At 38.3% G+C, this 18,160-nt stretch overlaps 1 protein-coding gene across 1 annotated transcript in view; it reads right to left on the reverse strand.

The window, feature by feature from the left end:
- SLC7A11 (solute carrier family 7 member 11) overlaps nucleotides 1-18,160 on the reverse strand; it is a 432,997-nt gene that overhangs the window by 57,725 nt on the left and 357,112 nt on the right. Inside the window, exon 9 of the mRNA XM_053703668.1 lies at nucleotides 17,540-17,636. Within this exon, the coding sequence (XP_053559643.1) occupies nucleotides 17,540-17,636 (97 nt within the window). The remainder of the gene's footprint in view (nucleotides 1-17,539; nucleotides 17,637-18,160) is intronic.

Here is an 18,160-nt window from a genome sequence, read left to right on the forward strand (position 1 = left end):
CAACCTGTTTGTGTTTAGGTGTCTCTCTATGACATTTTTTGTGTCCATTTATCTCTATCTGTGCATGTGTGCCTGTGTCTATATATCCACATCTTTCTATTTGTCTGTTTGTTTGTGTGTGTCTGTGTGTACTGTCCATCACTGCCTGCATGTGCCTGTCTATCCCACCTCTGCATGTGTGTCTATCATTGCTTGAGTGTGTATCTGCTAACTCTGTCTGCATAAGTATGTGCTCCAGTGTATGCATTCCTGCCTTAGCATTTTGTAATCTGAAAAACAAACTTCTCTTTTCATGTAAGATTATCAGTTTCTATTATTTATAAGTGTATACAAATAGTATGTTAACCTTAATACAAATGTATAACAGACTCACATAAAAGCATGTTACAATTGTATATATGCCAGTGCAAAATCTGTAGCTCTGAAATTTCCACTAGTACCAGACTAGTACCAAACAAGTAAGAAACAGTGGACAAGTAAAAATGTGTATTTTTTCCTGTCTTTAACATAGAGTGATCTGGTGGTAACTTTTTCCTTGTGGACTTGTAAACTGGAATAATTTTCCACCCCTTCATGGGCCAGATTACAACTGGCATGCTAATAATATCGCTGGATGCAATAAGCAATATCGCTGGACCACGCTATCATTAGCATCCGACTTTATATTGTTCCTGGTAGAGAGCTTCTCTCTTTGTATGCATATGTATTTATGCATGTATATGCGTAAAATGTATTTGCACACATACATATACACACTTCAGATTTAGCACAGTTGGTCTTACGCAGTGTTGGGTTATTATTATTCTTTATTTATAAAGTGCCAACAGATTCTGCAGCACTGCCCATGGGTACAAGGAAAGAAATACAATGGAGAAACAATACAATAAGAGACAACATTTTACAGACAAATACAGGGGGAATTGAGGACCCTATTCCCGTGGGAACTTACAATCTAGATGGGTGGGAGGATGGGAAACAGGAGGTGGGGACTGTAAAGGTGAGAATGATATTTGTGAGGAGATAGATGAGGGCAACTGTTAGGTAAGTGAAGTTAATTTGTTGATGAGTCAGATAAGCTTCCCTGAACAAAAAGGTCTTTAGGGAACGTTTAAAGGAGGAGAGGTTAGGGGAAATTCTGACAGCTAGAGGAAGTGCATTCCAGAGGGTTGGTGCCGCACGAGCGAAGTCCTGTAGTCTAGCATGAGAGGAGGTGATGGTAGAGGATGCAAGAAGCAGGTCATTGTTGGATCTTAGAGGGTGGGTTGGAGTATATTTGTTGATGAGTGAGGACAGGTAGGGTGGGGCAGCATTGGTGACGACTTTGTAGGTCGGGGTTAGAATTTTGAATTTAATTTGGCTGTGAATGGGGAGCCAGTGAAGGGAGTCACAGAGAGGTGCAGCAGAAACAGAGCGCCGAGAGAGGTGGATTAGCCTTGCAGATGCATTTAGGATGGATTGAAGGGGAGAGAGGTGGGAGAGAGAGAGGCCAGATAGTAAGTTATTACAGTAGTCAAGTCGGGAAATTACCAGGGAGTGGACTAGTTGTTTAGTAGTTTCAGCACTCAACAACTGACACTCTTTGGAGATGTTGCTTAGGTGGTTGTGGCAGGATGAAGAGAGCAATTGGATGTGGGGAATGAAGGACAGATTTGAGTCAAGTGTGACTCTGAGGCAGCAGACTTTTGGTGATGGGGAGATAGTGGTGCCGCCAACAGTAATGGAAAAATTAGAAACTGGAGTAGAGTTAGAGGGGGGGATTAGAAGAAGTTCAGTCTTGGACATGTTTATTTTTAGGTGGTGAGAGGCCATCCAGGAGGAAATGCCAGATAAGCAGTCGCTGATGTGAGAATTGACAGAAGGAGAGAGTGCAGGGGTGGAAAGGTAGATCTGGGTATTATCAGCATAGAGGTGATAGTTGAAGCCATAGCTGTTGAGTTTACCCAGGGAAGAAGTGTAAATAGAGAAGAGTAGAGGACCCAGGACAGTGCCTTGAGGTACTCCAACAGACAGAGGCAATGGAGAGGAGGAGTAACCAGCAAAAGAGATGAAGAAGGATCTGTTAGAGAGATAAGAGTAAATCCAGGAGAGGGCAGTGCCACAGAGCCCAAGAGAGCTGAGAGTCCATAGGAAAAGGGGATGCTCAACAGTGTCAAAGGCAGCAGAGAGGTCAAGTAAGATGAGTATAGAGTAGTAGCATTTGATTTTAGCAAAGGTTAGTGGGTTAATTTTTTTTTATAGCGTACTCCATAGAAGTCTGTGGGGAGAAGATGTTATCTCGTCCACGGTATCCAAAGTCTTAAAGTGGCACACTAAAGTTTGTGCATGAGTAATATCGTATTTTTGAACACAAGTTAAAGAACACTCAAATTACAAGTTGAAAGTAAACACAATTGCAAGGGCACAATCACATTTTAAGCTCATCCGGTTAACGCAACTGAAGCTTGTGTAAAGGGTAGTGAGTTAAAAAAGTTGCACTAAACACAACATAAATACATTTAAAATTATGGTTACACTCGTATAACACTATCTGATAAAAATGATTCATATAAATATGATACATGTTTAAATATGTGTGCATGTATATATAAATACCTGAAAACATAAATATTCATAATTATTCAATATTAACATTTAATAATGTGTTTTACTGTGTATTTACTGTACATATTTCACATTCTAATGTTCTTCACATACAGAACATTTTTATTTTTATTTCAAATAAATATATATATATACTGTATATATATATACAGTATATTAGCCTTCAACTGAGCAAATGTGATTATATTCAAATTTGAATGTTAGAACGAATGTTATTGTAGAAATTCGATTTACATAATAGAATGTTGATAAGAACGAATACTCTTAGAAATTCTATTATCGAAAGTTATTTTCAGTTTTCGAATTTAACGCTGATTAAGGTCGCTCTGCACAGGCAGTGCTCCTTTAATCCATTGCTTCATTTAGAGCCGCCGGCATTTTTGCAGTGGAAGCATTCTTGGTTAGAAACTTGCCCGGGGATATGCTTACAAGGTGAGGCTGGAGGAGAAGACTTTGTGCCGATATGCTGCCTCCCCTTGTCAGCTGGGGTGAGTCTGTGAGTGCAGTGCTTATTGCAGGTCTTAATAACTAACAGACTGGATGCGTCTTTGCACTGCTTAGATCAGCTTGTGCTATCTAATCATAAACTATAATAGCTAGATAGCTTTCTCTGCATTTATGAACCCACGGAGAAAATAGTAAACGGACACTTAAAAAGTTTAATTACTTGAATAATAGTAATTACTGTATGTTGTTGCATGTGAAGGTCAGTGATTGTCTCAAAGTGTATTCTTCTTTCCCTCCCTTCATCTTCTCTCTCTTCTTTCCCTTTCCCCCTCCCCTCCTCCCTCAACTCCCTTCCTCCCACAACTTCCTCCCTCAATTCACTCCCTTCTTTCTCTCCCTCCCTCCCTTCTATCTCTCAACTCCCTCCCTTGCTCCCTTCTTTCACTCCATTCTTTCCCTCCCCCCTTTTCTCCTCTCCTTCCCCACTTTTCTCTTCTCTCCCTCTCTCTCTCTCCCCCTTCCTTTCCCTCCCTTTTCTCCCCTCCCCACTTGTAATCTAAGTCAATTGATATTGTTGGTTAAAGGAAAGAGTCTTCTTTCAAACAAAGTTAAATAAATTAGTAAGTATTTTAATTTATACATCTGTGAAGGTGGAAATGTCCACAGACCCCCCCCCCATACCCACACACACTTTATTTATGTATTTTTGTTTGTTTACCCAATCCCAGTTTAAGAAAAATAGATATGTTCCCGTTGTATTACATTCATAATCCAGGCACCTGAGTTAAATAGAAAGTTTTCAAATTTCAAATTGAATAACTGTAATTAGGACTTCTGTTCAAAGCAATCAGAAAACATGAAATGGGATAGCTCTTTTTATTATACTACCTAAGATTATAAAAAATGAAACAGAACATATGTTATCTATTAATATCTAGGTAACATCAATGTGTTATGTATAAGCAATAGGCTGCCATAACTATTCAATGTTTTTGTTGCCAATTAGGCATAAAAAGTAAACTTTATGAGTGCATTAACTCAAGCAGAAATACGATACATGTGTCATCATGGCTGCATTGCCCTAATTCAATTAATTATTATTATCATCAAAGGCACCCATCACAGTGAATCTGCATTTATGTTTTTCTATCCTGTTGTTTCCACCTATAAAGCATATTTTTAACCACAGAATTGATTTAATGACTAGTCTTTTCCCATTATAAATGTGTACACTTGTTTGTGTCCTTCATTACAGTGGTGTGTCTGATGAGCCCGTTGTGAATTGTCAGACGATAGCATTTTACTTCACTTCCAATTAAGCAAATTTAGGTTTTATTAGTCATACCTCTGCTTCAGAAGACTTCATGCTTGTGAAAGAGACCTGAATAATCAGTCCTTTTCCATCCATACAATCCCAAGTAGCAAAGGCTAATAGGAAGTGATTTACTTTCCTGCCTCAGAGAGTTAAATATCAGCATCAGATGCGTAAATCTACTGGTGAAACTGATCACAGCGAGATGCAGTATGGTTTTTAAAAGAAATAAAATAGTGAAAGAAACAACAAGTATTCTGGTACTAATGATTTATTATTTTCTATTTTAAAGTTCTGAACAACGTTAAGGTTGCAATAGAAGCGTATTTATTCATATAAAACTGTTTTATTTAAGGATTCTTATTTTGTCTCATTTCAAACTGATGAGGAACTAGATGCAAGAAAGATGTATGTGGTAACAAATCTTCTTAAAATGACCAATATAAATATAAAGGTAAAGCCCTGCCTATTTTGTACATATGCTATCATATTAATCAGTATTTCATTACTGCAATAGCTCATAAAAATGTTTATAAATTCATTGACAAAAATAAAGAAAATTATTTGGAAATTTCTGCTTTTTTGATGAGCTTTCTGCTTAGCAAAATGATGCCATTTGTTTTTGAAGTAATTATGGAGCTCAATATGGGCTAGATTACGAGTGGAGCGGTACTTTGCGCTCCCACTTATACGCTAACTCTGCTATACGGAGGATTTTTGCATGCATCGGGTTGAACTTCGAATATCGTACCCACGTTCCCCCATAGACTTTAATGGAGTGCGAAAAGTAGAAAAAACCTTAGACCCTTCTTCACGCAAACCGAATCTCGTTTTCTCAAGTCCGCTAACCCAACATGAAATATTAATGTTTCACATTCCACTGTTCTTCACATTGAATAATATGTTCTATTTATTCATAAATGCATATTTTATTGATATAAAGCTGATGGTTTTTGGTGAAATATATATATATGCTTTTATATATAGATGATCATACATAGGTATAGATATATACAGATATAAATATATATTTATATATATATATATATATTAATTAATATCTATTTATAAATACTTAAAACCTTTTCCCTTATGTGAAGAACATTGGAATTTGAAATAATGACATTCAATACATAGTTAAACCCTTTATTAAATATGAATATTGCATAAATTTGTTTTACATGTTTTCAGCTACTTGACTGCAAAGTAGTTTTTATATATAGTGGGGCAAAAAAGTATTTAGTCAGCCACCAATTGTGCAAGTTCTCCCACTTAAGAAGATGAGAGAGGCCTGTAATTTTCATCATAGGTATACCTCAACCATGAGAGACAAAATGTGGAAACAAATCCAGACCATCACATTGTCTAATTTGGAAAGAATTTATTTGCAAATTATTGTGGAAAATAAGTATTTGGTCAATATCAAAAGTTCATCTCAATACTTTGTTATATATACTTTGTTCGCAATGACAGAGGTCAAACATTTTCTGTAAGTCTTCACAAGGTTGTCACACACTGTTGCTGGTATGTTGGCCCATTCCTGCATGCAGATCTCCTCTAGAGCAGTGATGTTTTGGGGCTGTCGCTGGGCAACACGGACTTTCAACTCCATCCAAAGCTTTTCTATGGGGTTGAGATCTGGAGACTGGCTAGGCCACTTCAGGACCTTGAAATGCTTCTTACGAAGCCACTCCTTCATTGCCCGGGTGGTGTGTTTGGGATCATTGTCATGCTGAAAGACCCAGCCACAGTTCATCTTCAATGCCCTTGCTGATGGAAGGAGGTTTGCACTCAAAATCTCACGATACATGGCCCCATTCATTCTTTTATGTACACGGATCAGTCGTCCTGTTCCCTTTGCAGAGAAACAGCCCCAAAGAATGATGTTGCCACCCCCATGCTTCACAGTAGGTATGGTGTTCTTTGGTTTTCAACACAGCATTCTCTCTCCTCCAAACACGACAAATTGTGTTTCTACCAAACAGTTCTACTTTGGTTTCATCTGACCATATGACATTCTCCCAATCCGCTTCTGGATCATCCAAATGCTCTCTAGCATACTTCAGATGGGCCCGGACATGTACTGGCTTAAGCAGGGGGACACGTCTGGCACTGCAGGATCTGAGTCCCTGGCGGCACAGTGTGTTACTGATGGTAGCCTTTGAAACGTTGGTCCCAGCTCTCTGCAGGTCATTCACTAGGTCCCCCCGTGTGGTTCTGGGATGTTTGCTCACCGTTCTTGTGATCATTTTGACCCCACGGGGTGAGATCTTGCGTGGAGCCCCAGATTGAGGGAGATTATCAGTGGTCTTGTATGTCTTCCATTTTCTAATTATTGCTCCCACAGTTGATTTCTTCACACCAAGCTGCTTGCCTATTGCAGAGTCAGTCTTCCCAGCCTGGTGCAGGTCTACAATTTTGTTTCTGGTGTCCTTCGACAGCTCTTTGGTCTTCACCATAGTGGAGTTTGGAGTGTGACTGTTTGAGGTTGTGGACAGGTGTCTTTTATACTGATAACAAGTTCAAACAGGTGCCATTAATACAGGTAATGAGTGGAGGACAGAGGAGCCTCTTAAAGAAGAAGATACAGGTCTGGGAGAGACAGAAATCTTGCTTGTTTGTAGGTGACCAAATACTTATTTTCCACCATAATATGCAAATAAATTCTTTCCAAATCCGACAATGTGATTGTCTGGATTTGTTTCCACATTTTGTCTCTCATAAATGAGGTATACCTTTGATGAAAATTACAGGCCTCTCTCATCTTCTTAAGTAGGAGAACTTGCACAATTGGTAACTGACTAAATACTTTTTTTCCCCACTGTATATGTATATATATATATATATATATATATATATATATATATATGTATGTGTGTGTCTATATATGCATACATATGTATTTATGTGTTTATATGTGTATATATGTCTGTAAATACTTAAATACACATATTAATACATATGTCCACACATGTCAATCAATATATATATATATATATATATATATATATATATATATATATATATATATATATATATATACACACACATATACTGTTTATACATATACATACATACATACATATACATATTTAGACATGTGTATGTATGTATCTCTGTGTTAGAGTCATTTGTAATCCTTTTTTTCTAACACCTGAGACCTCATTATTATTATTATCGGTTATTTGTAGAGCGCCAACAGATTCTGCAGCGCTGATTCATATTTTTGGGGCCTTATAACTTTTTTATGCATATTTTTATTTAAATATTTTTATTCAGGAAATCAATGGTTATATAGTTATTAAGAAAGTGTCATATCACACTAAAATGTAATCGTCTAACATTAAGAATGACATTTGATAAAATAGAGGGTTCCCATTTTTTGTTTGTTTTGTAAACAACAAATTAAACAATTAACCATAAATGACAAGTAATAGTCACACAGTTATCAAGGGAAGGGGAAAGGGGGGGGGTTAAAAGGGGGTATTGGGGGAGACCAGGTCACCGCCTGCTAAAGAACTACATCCACCAAATGAATTGTGTGTATATACAACATTGTGTCCTAGATATTAGAAAGATTATTTTCTAATTGGTTTGTAGGGATTCCTCCCAGAGAAACTTTATCTCAGGAATGGGGGTTCTTTTATTGAGATTGTGATGCCCATATTTTTCTAAACTCAAAAGCTCATCTACCCTATGGGGCCCATTTATCAAGCTCCGTATGGAGCTTGAAGGGCCGTGTTTCTGGCAAGCCTTCAGACTCACCAGAAATACCAGTTATATAGCAGCGGTCTAAAGACCGCTGCTCCATAACCTGTCCGTCTGCTCTGAGGAGGCAGACAGAGATCACGTGAAATCAACCCAGTTGAGACCCCCTACTAGCAGAATCTGTAGGGGGCGGCATTGCACCATCAGTTCACAAGAGCTGCTGGTGCAATGCTGAATGCAGAGAGCGCATTGCTCTCCGCATTCAGCGATGTCTGGTGGACATGATCCGCTGATCGGATCATGTCAGACAGATATTTGTTAAATAGGCCCCTATCCCTCCACATCTTTGCTGTAGGGGTCAGATCTGATTCCCAGTGTCTATAAAACATGGATTAAGCTGCGTTGAGCCCTATTTGTATTATGAGGGACCTCAATTTACAAGAAATTTTAGGGAGATCATTTAGTAACTGTTCTTGGATATAACTCGAAGTCTGAGTTGAGAATTGACCAGATATTACACTCCGCCCCCCTCCAGAGAGGTACTATTTTAGGGCACTGCCACCATATGTGTATCAAAGAGCCAAAGCCTCCACAACCCCTCCAATAGCTCCTGGAGGCTCCTGGGTATATGGAGTTTAGATGACATGGAGTCAGATACTAGTGGAGGAGTAATTTATAATTCATCTCAAGAAGTTGTGGAGATGTCGAGGACCTCCGGAACTGTTTAAAAATCTTATCCCAATCTTTCCTCTCCAAATCAATTCCCAAATCACATTGCCATCTGTGTGTATATTCTGGTAATGTCTCTTTCTCAAGGGCCAGCAATAATTTCCTAACCACTGAAAGAGGGTGTTGTATTATTTTGTTAGTCACACAATGATTCATATGGGGTCAGTGGGCGGAGAAGATCTGTTTTGTGGGGAATTGTGTTGATGAAATGGTTCATTTGAGTGTACTTTAAACAATTAGTGTACTTTCTCTCCCAAATTTCACAAAGGTTTTCTCTTTTTTCTTAATTTCCCATTTTCCTAGAATTTGTAGAGAGGAAGTGTATAATCCCACTCTTGTAGTTTCTTGTAACCCTTATCAAATCCACCTACCATTTCAGCGTTAAGAGGAATCGGGAAGACTGGGGAGCGTTTGGTTGTAATATTGCGGCCAGAGGCCACTATTTGGTCCCACGTGGAAAAAAAGATGCCTATGTATTTCTAGCTGAGAGCATTGAGGAGGGCAAAGATCTCTCGGCACCAAGCAAAGAGCTCCCACTTCGTAGTGCTTGTAACAAATGCAAGTCTATTGTTACCCAAGTCTTGGATTCTTTAGACCCATGCCAGTCGAAAACCCTCTGTAAAGTCACAGCTAGGTAGTAGTCCTCGATATGTATGCAACTTTTTAGTCAAGCGTAACAGTAAAACAGAGCTCTGAAGTCACGCTATTCTGATGCTAGTTAAATTCAGTTGCACTCAAGCAAACACATTTACTCTTAACTTCTAATACTCATGCTTCTGAGGCATGTAAATAGCCACAATATGCCCCTTTTTTGCTTGTACACAACAGTTAGCACACCACTCATATTCTAGTCCTATAGCAGTGTCAGGTTATTTTCACCAACCCATTTTCAACATACTCATTTTCTATATGATAAATATGTTGAAGACATTTTTGGAACAGTTCAAACATTTTACAATACATTTGTATGCACACTGAAGGCCATTGCCTTTGAACTCTTTTAAATATTGTACCCATCCTATGAGGAGAATTTAATTAATTACAATCATCTGAAATCATTTCCCAAAAAAATATAAATATATAAATCAGGTTTTTGATTAGAAATTATATAATATGTAAATATATGCAGAAGGATTGGAGCAAATAATATTTTTTTGTTTTGGGTTTTTGCATGTTCGCCTTCCTGCATTTCCATAGTATTACCTGTACTTGAATAGTTCCTGACATATGAAAAACAAAGAATTGGAAAAGCAACATTCTTACATCTACAGAACAAATGAACTTGCTAGAAAATATTATATTTTAGCATCTGTTCACCTGGTGTAGTATTTACCTGTTGAATTAGTGTATTGTTATATGTCCCTACTTCTATCCCTTGTAGCTGTTATAGTGCTCTTACAGCCTAGGGGGTTCTAGTAATTTAATGATCCCCTCTCCTGAGCATTTACTCCCTCCATAATTAGTGCACAAGGAGGTGCTACCTTCAATCTTTCATATATATATATATATATATATATATATGTATATAAAATGAAATGTGATGTTTCTGGGTGTTATCCCAGTTTTCAAACAAAGAGCACATAGTAGTTTTCTTTAAGCAGTATTTTTTCCTTTTTGGCAAAAAGGAAAAAATACTGCTTAAAGAAAACTATTGTTTCTTTCTGGAATGACCCCTAATCTGTGATTCCAGACCAGATCACCTACACAATTAGGGACTGGATGAAAAAACTGCTAATACAGTATCATTTCAAATGACTAGTGCTCCTTTCAATATTGATACATTCTACTAAGACCTGATACCTGTATTACAAGATGGATCCATATGACTATAATAGTTAACTGAAGCAAACACAGTGCAGTCCAGGATCAGGAGGTTTCCTGGTTTTCTTAGCATTTCATTTTTCTTCTGGGACCAAGTTCAAAGAGCAAACTGCAACTTACACCACACAGACAAATTCAGCTATAAGCGGGAACCTTGTCATCGTCCCACCTCTTTTCTCTTGTTGAAATCACCTTGTCAGGGGGATTACAGGGAGTGCAGAATTATTAGGCAAATGAGGCCTAGATTTGGAGTTCGGCGGTAGCCGTCAAAACCAGCGTTAGAGGCTCCTAACGCTGGTTTTGGCCGCCCGCTGATATTTGGAGTCAGTGATTAAAGGGTCTAACGCTCACTTTTCAGCCGCGACTTTTCCATACCGCAGATCCCCCTACGCCATTTGCGTATCCTATCTTTTCAATGGGATCTTCCTAACGCTGGTATTTAGAGTCGTTTCTGAAGTGAGCGTTAGAGCTCTAACGACAAAATTCCAGCCGCCTGAAAATAGCAGGAGTTAAGAGCTTTCTGGCTAACGCCGGTTCATAAAGCTCTTAACTACTGTACCCTAAAGTACACTAACACCCATAAACTACCTATGTACCCCTAAACCGAGCTCCCCCCACATCGCCGCCACTCGATTAAAATTTTTAACCCCTAATCTGCCGACCGCCACCTACGTTATACTTATGTACCCCTAATCTGTTGCCCCTAACCCCGCCGACCCCTGTATTACATTTATTAACCCCTAACCTGCCCCCCACAACGTCACCGCCAGCTACTTAAAATAATTAACCCCTAATCTTCCGACCGCAAAGCGCCGCCACCTACGTTATCCCTATGTACCCCTAATCTGCTACCCCTAACACCGCCGACCCCTATATTATATTTATTAACCCCTAATCTGCCCCCCTCAACGTCGCCGACACCTGCCTACACTTATTAACCCCTAATCTGCCGAGCGGACCTGAGCGCTACTATAATAAAGTTATTAACCCCTAACCCGCCTCACTAACCCTATCATAAATAGTATTAACCCCTAATCTGCCCTCCCTAACATCGCCAACACCTAACTTCAATTATTAACCCCTAATCTGACAACCGGAGCTCACCACTATTCTAATAAATTGATTAACCCCTAAAGCTAAGTCTAACCCTAACACTAACACCCCCCTAAGTTAAATATAATTTAAATCTAACGAAATTAATTAACTCTTATTAAATAAATGATTCCTATTTAAAGCTAAATACTTACCTGTAAAATAAATCCTAATATAGCTACAATATAAATTATAATGATATTATAGCTATTTTAGGATTAATATTTATTTTACAGGCAACTTGGTATTTATTTTAACCAGGTACAATAGCTATTAAATAGTTAAGAACTATTTAATAGCTACCTAGTTAAAATAATAACAAATTTACCTTCACCATACCAGGTTCACCGATCCGTCCTGGCTCCAACATCTTCATCCAACCCAAGCGGGGGTTGGCGATCCATCATCCGGTGCTGAAGAGGTCCAGAAGAGGCTCCAAAGTCTTCCTCCTATCCGGCAAGAAGAGGACATCCGGACCGGCAAACATCTTCTCCAAGCGGCATCTTCAATCTTCTTCCATCCGGTGCGGAGCGGGTCCATCTTGAAGCAGGCGACGCGGATCCATCCTCTTCTTACGTTGTCTCCCGACGAATGACGGTTCCTTTAAGGGACGTCATCCAAGATGGCGTCCCTCGAATTCCGATTGGCTGATAGGATTCTATCAGCCAATCGGAATTAAGGTAGAATGCGAATTAAGGTAGAATGCGAGCTCAATCTGATTGGCTGATTGGATCAGCCAATCGGATTGAACTTGATTCTGATTGGCTGATTCCATCAGCCAATCAGAAAATTCCTACCTTAATTCCGATTGGCTGATAGAATCCTATCAGCCAATCGGAATTCGAGGGACGCCATCTTGGATGACGTCCCTTAAAGGAACCGTCATTCATCGGGAGACAACGTAAGAAGAGGATGGATCCGCGTCGCCTGCTTCAAGATGGACCCGCTCCGCACCGGATGGAAGAAGATTGAAGATGCCGCTTGGAGAAGATGTTTGCCGGTCCGGATGTCCTCTTCTTGCCGGATAGGAGGAAGACTTTGGAGCCTCTTCTGGACCTCTTCAGCACCGGATGATGGATCGCCAACCCCCGCTTGGGTTGGATGAAGATGTTGGAGCCAGGACGGATCGGTGAACCTGGTATGGTGAAGACAAGGTAGGAAGATCTTCAGGGGCTTAGTGTTAGGTTTATTTAAGGGGGGTTTGGGTTAGATTAGGGGTATGTGGTTGGTGGGTTGTAATGTTGGGGGGGGGTATGGTATGTTTTTTTTTACAGGCAAAAGAGCTGAAATGCTTGGGGCATGCCCCGCAAAGGGCCCTGTTCAGGGCTGGTAAGGTAAAAGAGCTTGTAACTTTTTTAATTTAGAATAGGGTAGGAAATTTTTTATTTTGGGGGGCTTTGTTATTTTATTAGGGGGCTTAGAGTAGGTGTAATTAGTTTAAAATTGTTGTAATATTTTTCTTATGTTTGTAAATATTTTATTATTTTTTGTAACTTAGTTCTTTTTTATTTTTTGTACTTTAGCTAGTTTATTTAATTGTTATTTATTTGTAGGAATTGTGTTTAATTAATTTATTGATAGTGTAGTGTTAGGTTAATTGTAGGTAATTGTAGGTAGTTTATTTAATTAATTTATTGATAGGGTAGTGTTAGGTTTAATTATATCTTAGGTTAGGATTTATTTTACAGGTAAATTTGTTATTATTTTAACTAGGTAACTATTAAATAGTTCTTAACTATTTAATAGCTATTGTACCTGGTTAAAATAATTACAAAGTTGCCTGTAAAATAAATATTAATCCTAAAATAGCTATAATATAATTATAATTTATATTGTAGCTATATTAGGATTTATTTTACAGGTAAGTATTTAGCTTTAAATAGGAATAAGTTATTTAATAAGAGTTAATTTATTTCGTTAGATGTAAATTATATTTAACTTAGGGGGGTGTTAGTATTAGGGTTAGACTTAGCTTTAGGGGTTAATACATTTATTATAGTAGCGGTGAGGTCCGCTCGGCAGATTAGGGGTTAATAATTGAAGGTAGGTGTCGGCGATGTTAGGGAGGGCAGATTAGGGGTTAATACTATTTATGATAGGGTTAGTGAGGCGGATTAGGGGTTAATAACTTTATTGTAGTAGCGCTCAGGTCCGCTCGGCAGATTGGGGTTAATAAGTGTAGGCAGGTGTCGGCGACGTTGAGGGGGGCAGATTAGGGGTTAATAAATATAATATAGGGGTCGGCGATGTTAGGGCAGCAGATTAGGGGTACATAGGGATAACGTAGGTTGCGGCGGTTTACGGAGCGGCAGATTAGGGGTTAAAAAAAATATGCAGGGGTCAGCGATAGCGGGGGCGGCAGATTAGGGGTTAATAAGTGTAAGGTTAGGTGTGTTTAGACTCGGGGTACATGTTAGAGTGTTAGGTGCAGACGTAGGAAGTGTTTCCCCATAGGAAACAATGGGGCTGCGTTAGGAGCTGAACGCTGCTTTTTTGCAGGTGTTAGGTTTTTTTTCAGCTCAAACAGCCCCATTGTTTCCTATGGGAGAATCGTGCACGAGCACGTTTTTGAGGCCGGCCGCGTCCGTAAGCAACTCTGGTATCGAGAGTTGCATTTGCGGTAAAAATGCTCTACGCTCCTTTTTTGGAGCCTAACGCAGCATTTGTTTGAACTCTCGATACCAGAGTTAATTTTATGGTGCGGCCAGAAAAAAGCCCGCGGAGCGTTAACAGCCCTTTTACCGCCGAACTCCAAATCTAGGCCTGAGTATTTTGACCACATCATCCTCTTTATGCATGTTGTCTTACTCCAAGCTGTATAGGCTCGAAAGCCTACTACCAATTAAGCATATTAGGTGATGTGCATCTCTGTAATGAGAAGGGGTGTGGTCTAATGACATCAACACCCTATATCAGGTGTGCTTAATTATTAGGCAACTTCCTTTCCTTTGGCAAAATGGGTCATCAGAAGGACTTGACAGGCTCAGAAAAGTAAAAAATAGTGAGATATCTTGCAGAGGGATGCAGCACTCTTAAAATTGCAAAGCTTCTGAAGCGTGATCATCGAACAATCAAGTGTTTCATTCAAAATAGTCAACAGGGTCGCAAGAAGCGTGTGGAAGAACCAAGGCGCAAAATAACTGCCCATGAACTGAGAAAAGTCAAGCGTGCAGCTGCCAAGATGTCACTTGCCACCAGTTTGGCCATATTTCAGTGCTGCAACATCACTGGAGTGCCCAAAAGCACAAGGTGTGCAATACTCAGAGACATGGCCAGGGTAAGAAAGGCTGAAAGACGACCACCACTGAACAAGACACACAAGCTGAAACGTCAAGACTGGGCCAAGAAATATCTCAAGACTGATTTTTCTAAGGTTTTATGGACTGATGAAATGAGAGTGAGTCTTGATGGGCCAGATGGATGGGCCCGTGGCTGGATTGGTAAAGGGGAGAGAGCTCCAGTCCGACTCAGACGCCAGCAAGGTGGAGCTGGAGTACTGGTTTGGGCTGGTATCATCAAAGATGAGCTTGTGGGGCCTTTTTGGCATGAGGATGGAGTCAAGCTCAACTCCCAGTCCTACTGCCAGTTTCTGGAAGACACCTTCTTCAAGCAGTGGTACAGGAAGAAGTCTGCATCCTTCAAGAAAAACATGATTTTCATGGAGGACAATGCTCCATCACACGCGTCCAAGTACTCCACAGCGTGGCTGGCAAGAAAGGGTATAAAAGAAGAAAATCTAATGACATGGCCTCCTTGTTCACCTGATCTGAACCCCATTGAGAACCTGTGGTCCATCATCAAATGTGAGATTTACAAGGAGGGAAAACAGTACACCTCTCTGAACAGTGTCTGGGAGGCTGTGGTTGCTGCTGCACGCAATGTTGATGGTGAACAGATCAAAACACTGACATAATCCATGGATGGCAGGCTTTTGAGTGTCCTTGCAAAGAAAGGTGGCTATATTGGTCACTGATTTGTTTTTGTTTTGTTTTTGAATGTCAGAAATGTATATTTGTGAATGTTGAGATGTTATATTGGTTTCACTGGTAAAAATAAATAATTGAAATGGGTATATATTTGTTTTTTTTAAGTTGCCTAATAATTATGCACAGTAATAGTCACTTTCACACAGAGATATCCCCCTAAAATAGCTATAATTAAAAACAAACTAAAAACTACTTCCAAAACTATTCAGCTTTGATATTAATGAGTTTTTTTGATTCATTGAGAACATGGTTGTTGTTCAATAATAAAATGAATCCTCAAAAATACAACTTGCCTAATAATTCTGCACTCCCTGTATATCATCCATAGGAGCTTGCATACCTTACTCCAAGGGGAGAAGAAATGACATATCCTAATCTCTAAATTGGATATGAGATGTCACTGGAGGCTTACCACTGATAGATGCGGCAACTTACCTCATATGATTGAGGTATTTTCTAGTAAGTGCTATACCTACTGGCTACCGTATGTGTGACATCATCATTCACTTTTGATTGTCTTCCTCACTGCAGGTGTTTTACAAACACCTACAGAGACTGATTCATTTAGTTGTTTAACCAACAATTTCCCATATATTGATTGCAGTCACTGTTTAATACTGGCGTCCTCCCATCCCCCCTTTTTACAGTGCTGTCTCACCCTCTCTCTTTCATACCTTGTGTTTCTCCTCACCTCCTAGGGAGGTCTAGTGGTTTGGGGTACATATATTGAGATTATAGCAGCTGTCTAAGGTTTTCTCTGTGCATCTTGCCTTCTTCCCCTTGTGGGCTAGTTTGGCATTCTATCCTTATATATATATATATATATAAAATCCCAAATGAACTCTGCACTCACTTTGTTAAAATAAAGCTGTGAATGCTTTAAAGTATAAGTCCTGGTGAGTGCTCTCTTTTTTTGGATATTTATATATATATATATATATATATATATATTTATATGTATGTATATATATATATATATATATATATATATATATATATGCAGTATATATATATATATATATATTAGAGAGGCTATTTCTTTTTATTGGTTTTATAGGACCCCACTTCCTTTCTAATCTTCAATAATCAAAAGTAGAATAGTAGATTAATGATAGGAAATTTGTGATGCTGAGCGATGAATGGCTCACCCACATACATAAAAATATATGTATTAATTTCCATTTAATAAGCATAAGGTTTTTTGTTGCTGCCAACTGTGCTACCCAAGATGTTAAACAACTTAAATCTCCTACTTATAAACTGCTTTTAAAAAAAAAGATACAAGATCGAAAAAACATTTTATTTGTAATATGAGTCTGTTTTGAGTTCTGCAATTTTGCTTTCAATATCTATTTAGATGAATTAAAACAATTTGTATATAATGATCTTAGAACTGCGCTCTACAAATAACCGATAATAATAATAATGATCTGGACATACCTTTTCGCATGTATTATATCTTATAAACTCTCAGCTACCTACAATGGCAGCTCTACAATAATTTAATACATGATAGTTGTGAACATTTTGGATATTCAGTTTTACGCAAAGTGTTAATTTATTTTTTCATGAACTCAGAAATTGGTCAAATTATTTTCTTCTTAACATGGGCATTCACAGGCAATTATATTATGAATGCATGATTATGGACAATCTGTTCTCCGTTGTGAGCATCTGTGTAATCATTTTGAGAATTGCAAGAATAATATATGTTATTGTTTCATGTAAAAAGTAAAAATAATGAGCCATGTACTGTAAATAATATATATATATATTTCAAAGTACTTAGGTAAGCATTGTATCCAAATTATCAGTACAAATGTACGGCAGATATTTAACTTACCAAAACAAAGACAGCTGGCAGAGGAGTGTGCTTACGGACATGAATCATAGAGAGAATTTCTGGAAGGTGACCCTCTCGGGATGCAACATAAAACATTCTGATGGGAAAAAAATAGAGGCATGTTCATATTTCTTCCTATTGCTGCTTAATATTCACAAACAATGAATATGTGAACAATGAATATTAAGATTTAATGGATAATTTAATGATATGCATTATGTAATAGTAAATATTGATTAAATGTAACATTTAAATGTTCAGATTGGAATATTATTTTTCCTAAACTGGACTGTTGGTCTATTGGACTGAATTACATTTAAATATTTGAATGCTACTATTTATTTTTGTATTCTTTCAATAGGAACATTCAAATGACTAAGGGCTAGATTACAAGTGAAGCACTATTTTAACATGTACCCATAAAAGTGCAAATTAAATAACATGCTACAATAGGACTTTGCGCTACACCTTTGGTTAATTAAATAAATGTCCCACAAATTTACCCAAAAATAAAGTATTCTGTTAATTTTTTAAAATAAAATTTACGAGCATCTTTATTTTGTTTTTAAATAACTACACAAAGTAGTTATAAGGGGTTAAAGTGAGGGGATATGGGGTGTT

Source organism: Bombina bombina, chromosome 2 (genome assembly GCF_027579735.1).
Source record: "Bombina bombina isolate aBomBom1 chromosome 2, aBomBom1.pri, whole genome shotgun sequence".
Taxonomy (NCBI): Eukaryota; Metazoa; Chordata; class Amphibia; order Anura; family Bombinatoridae; genus Bombina; species Bombina bombina.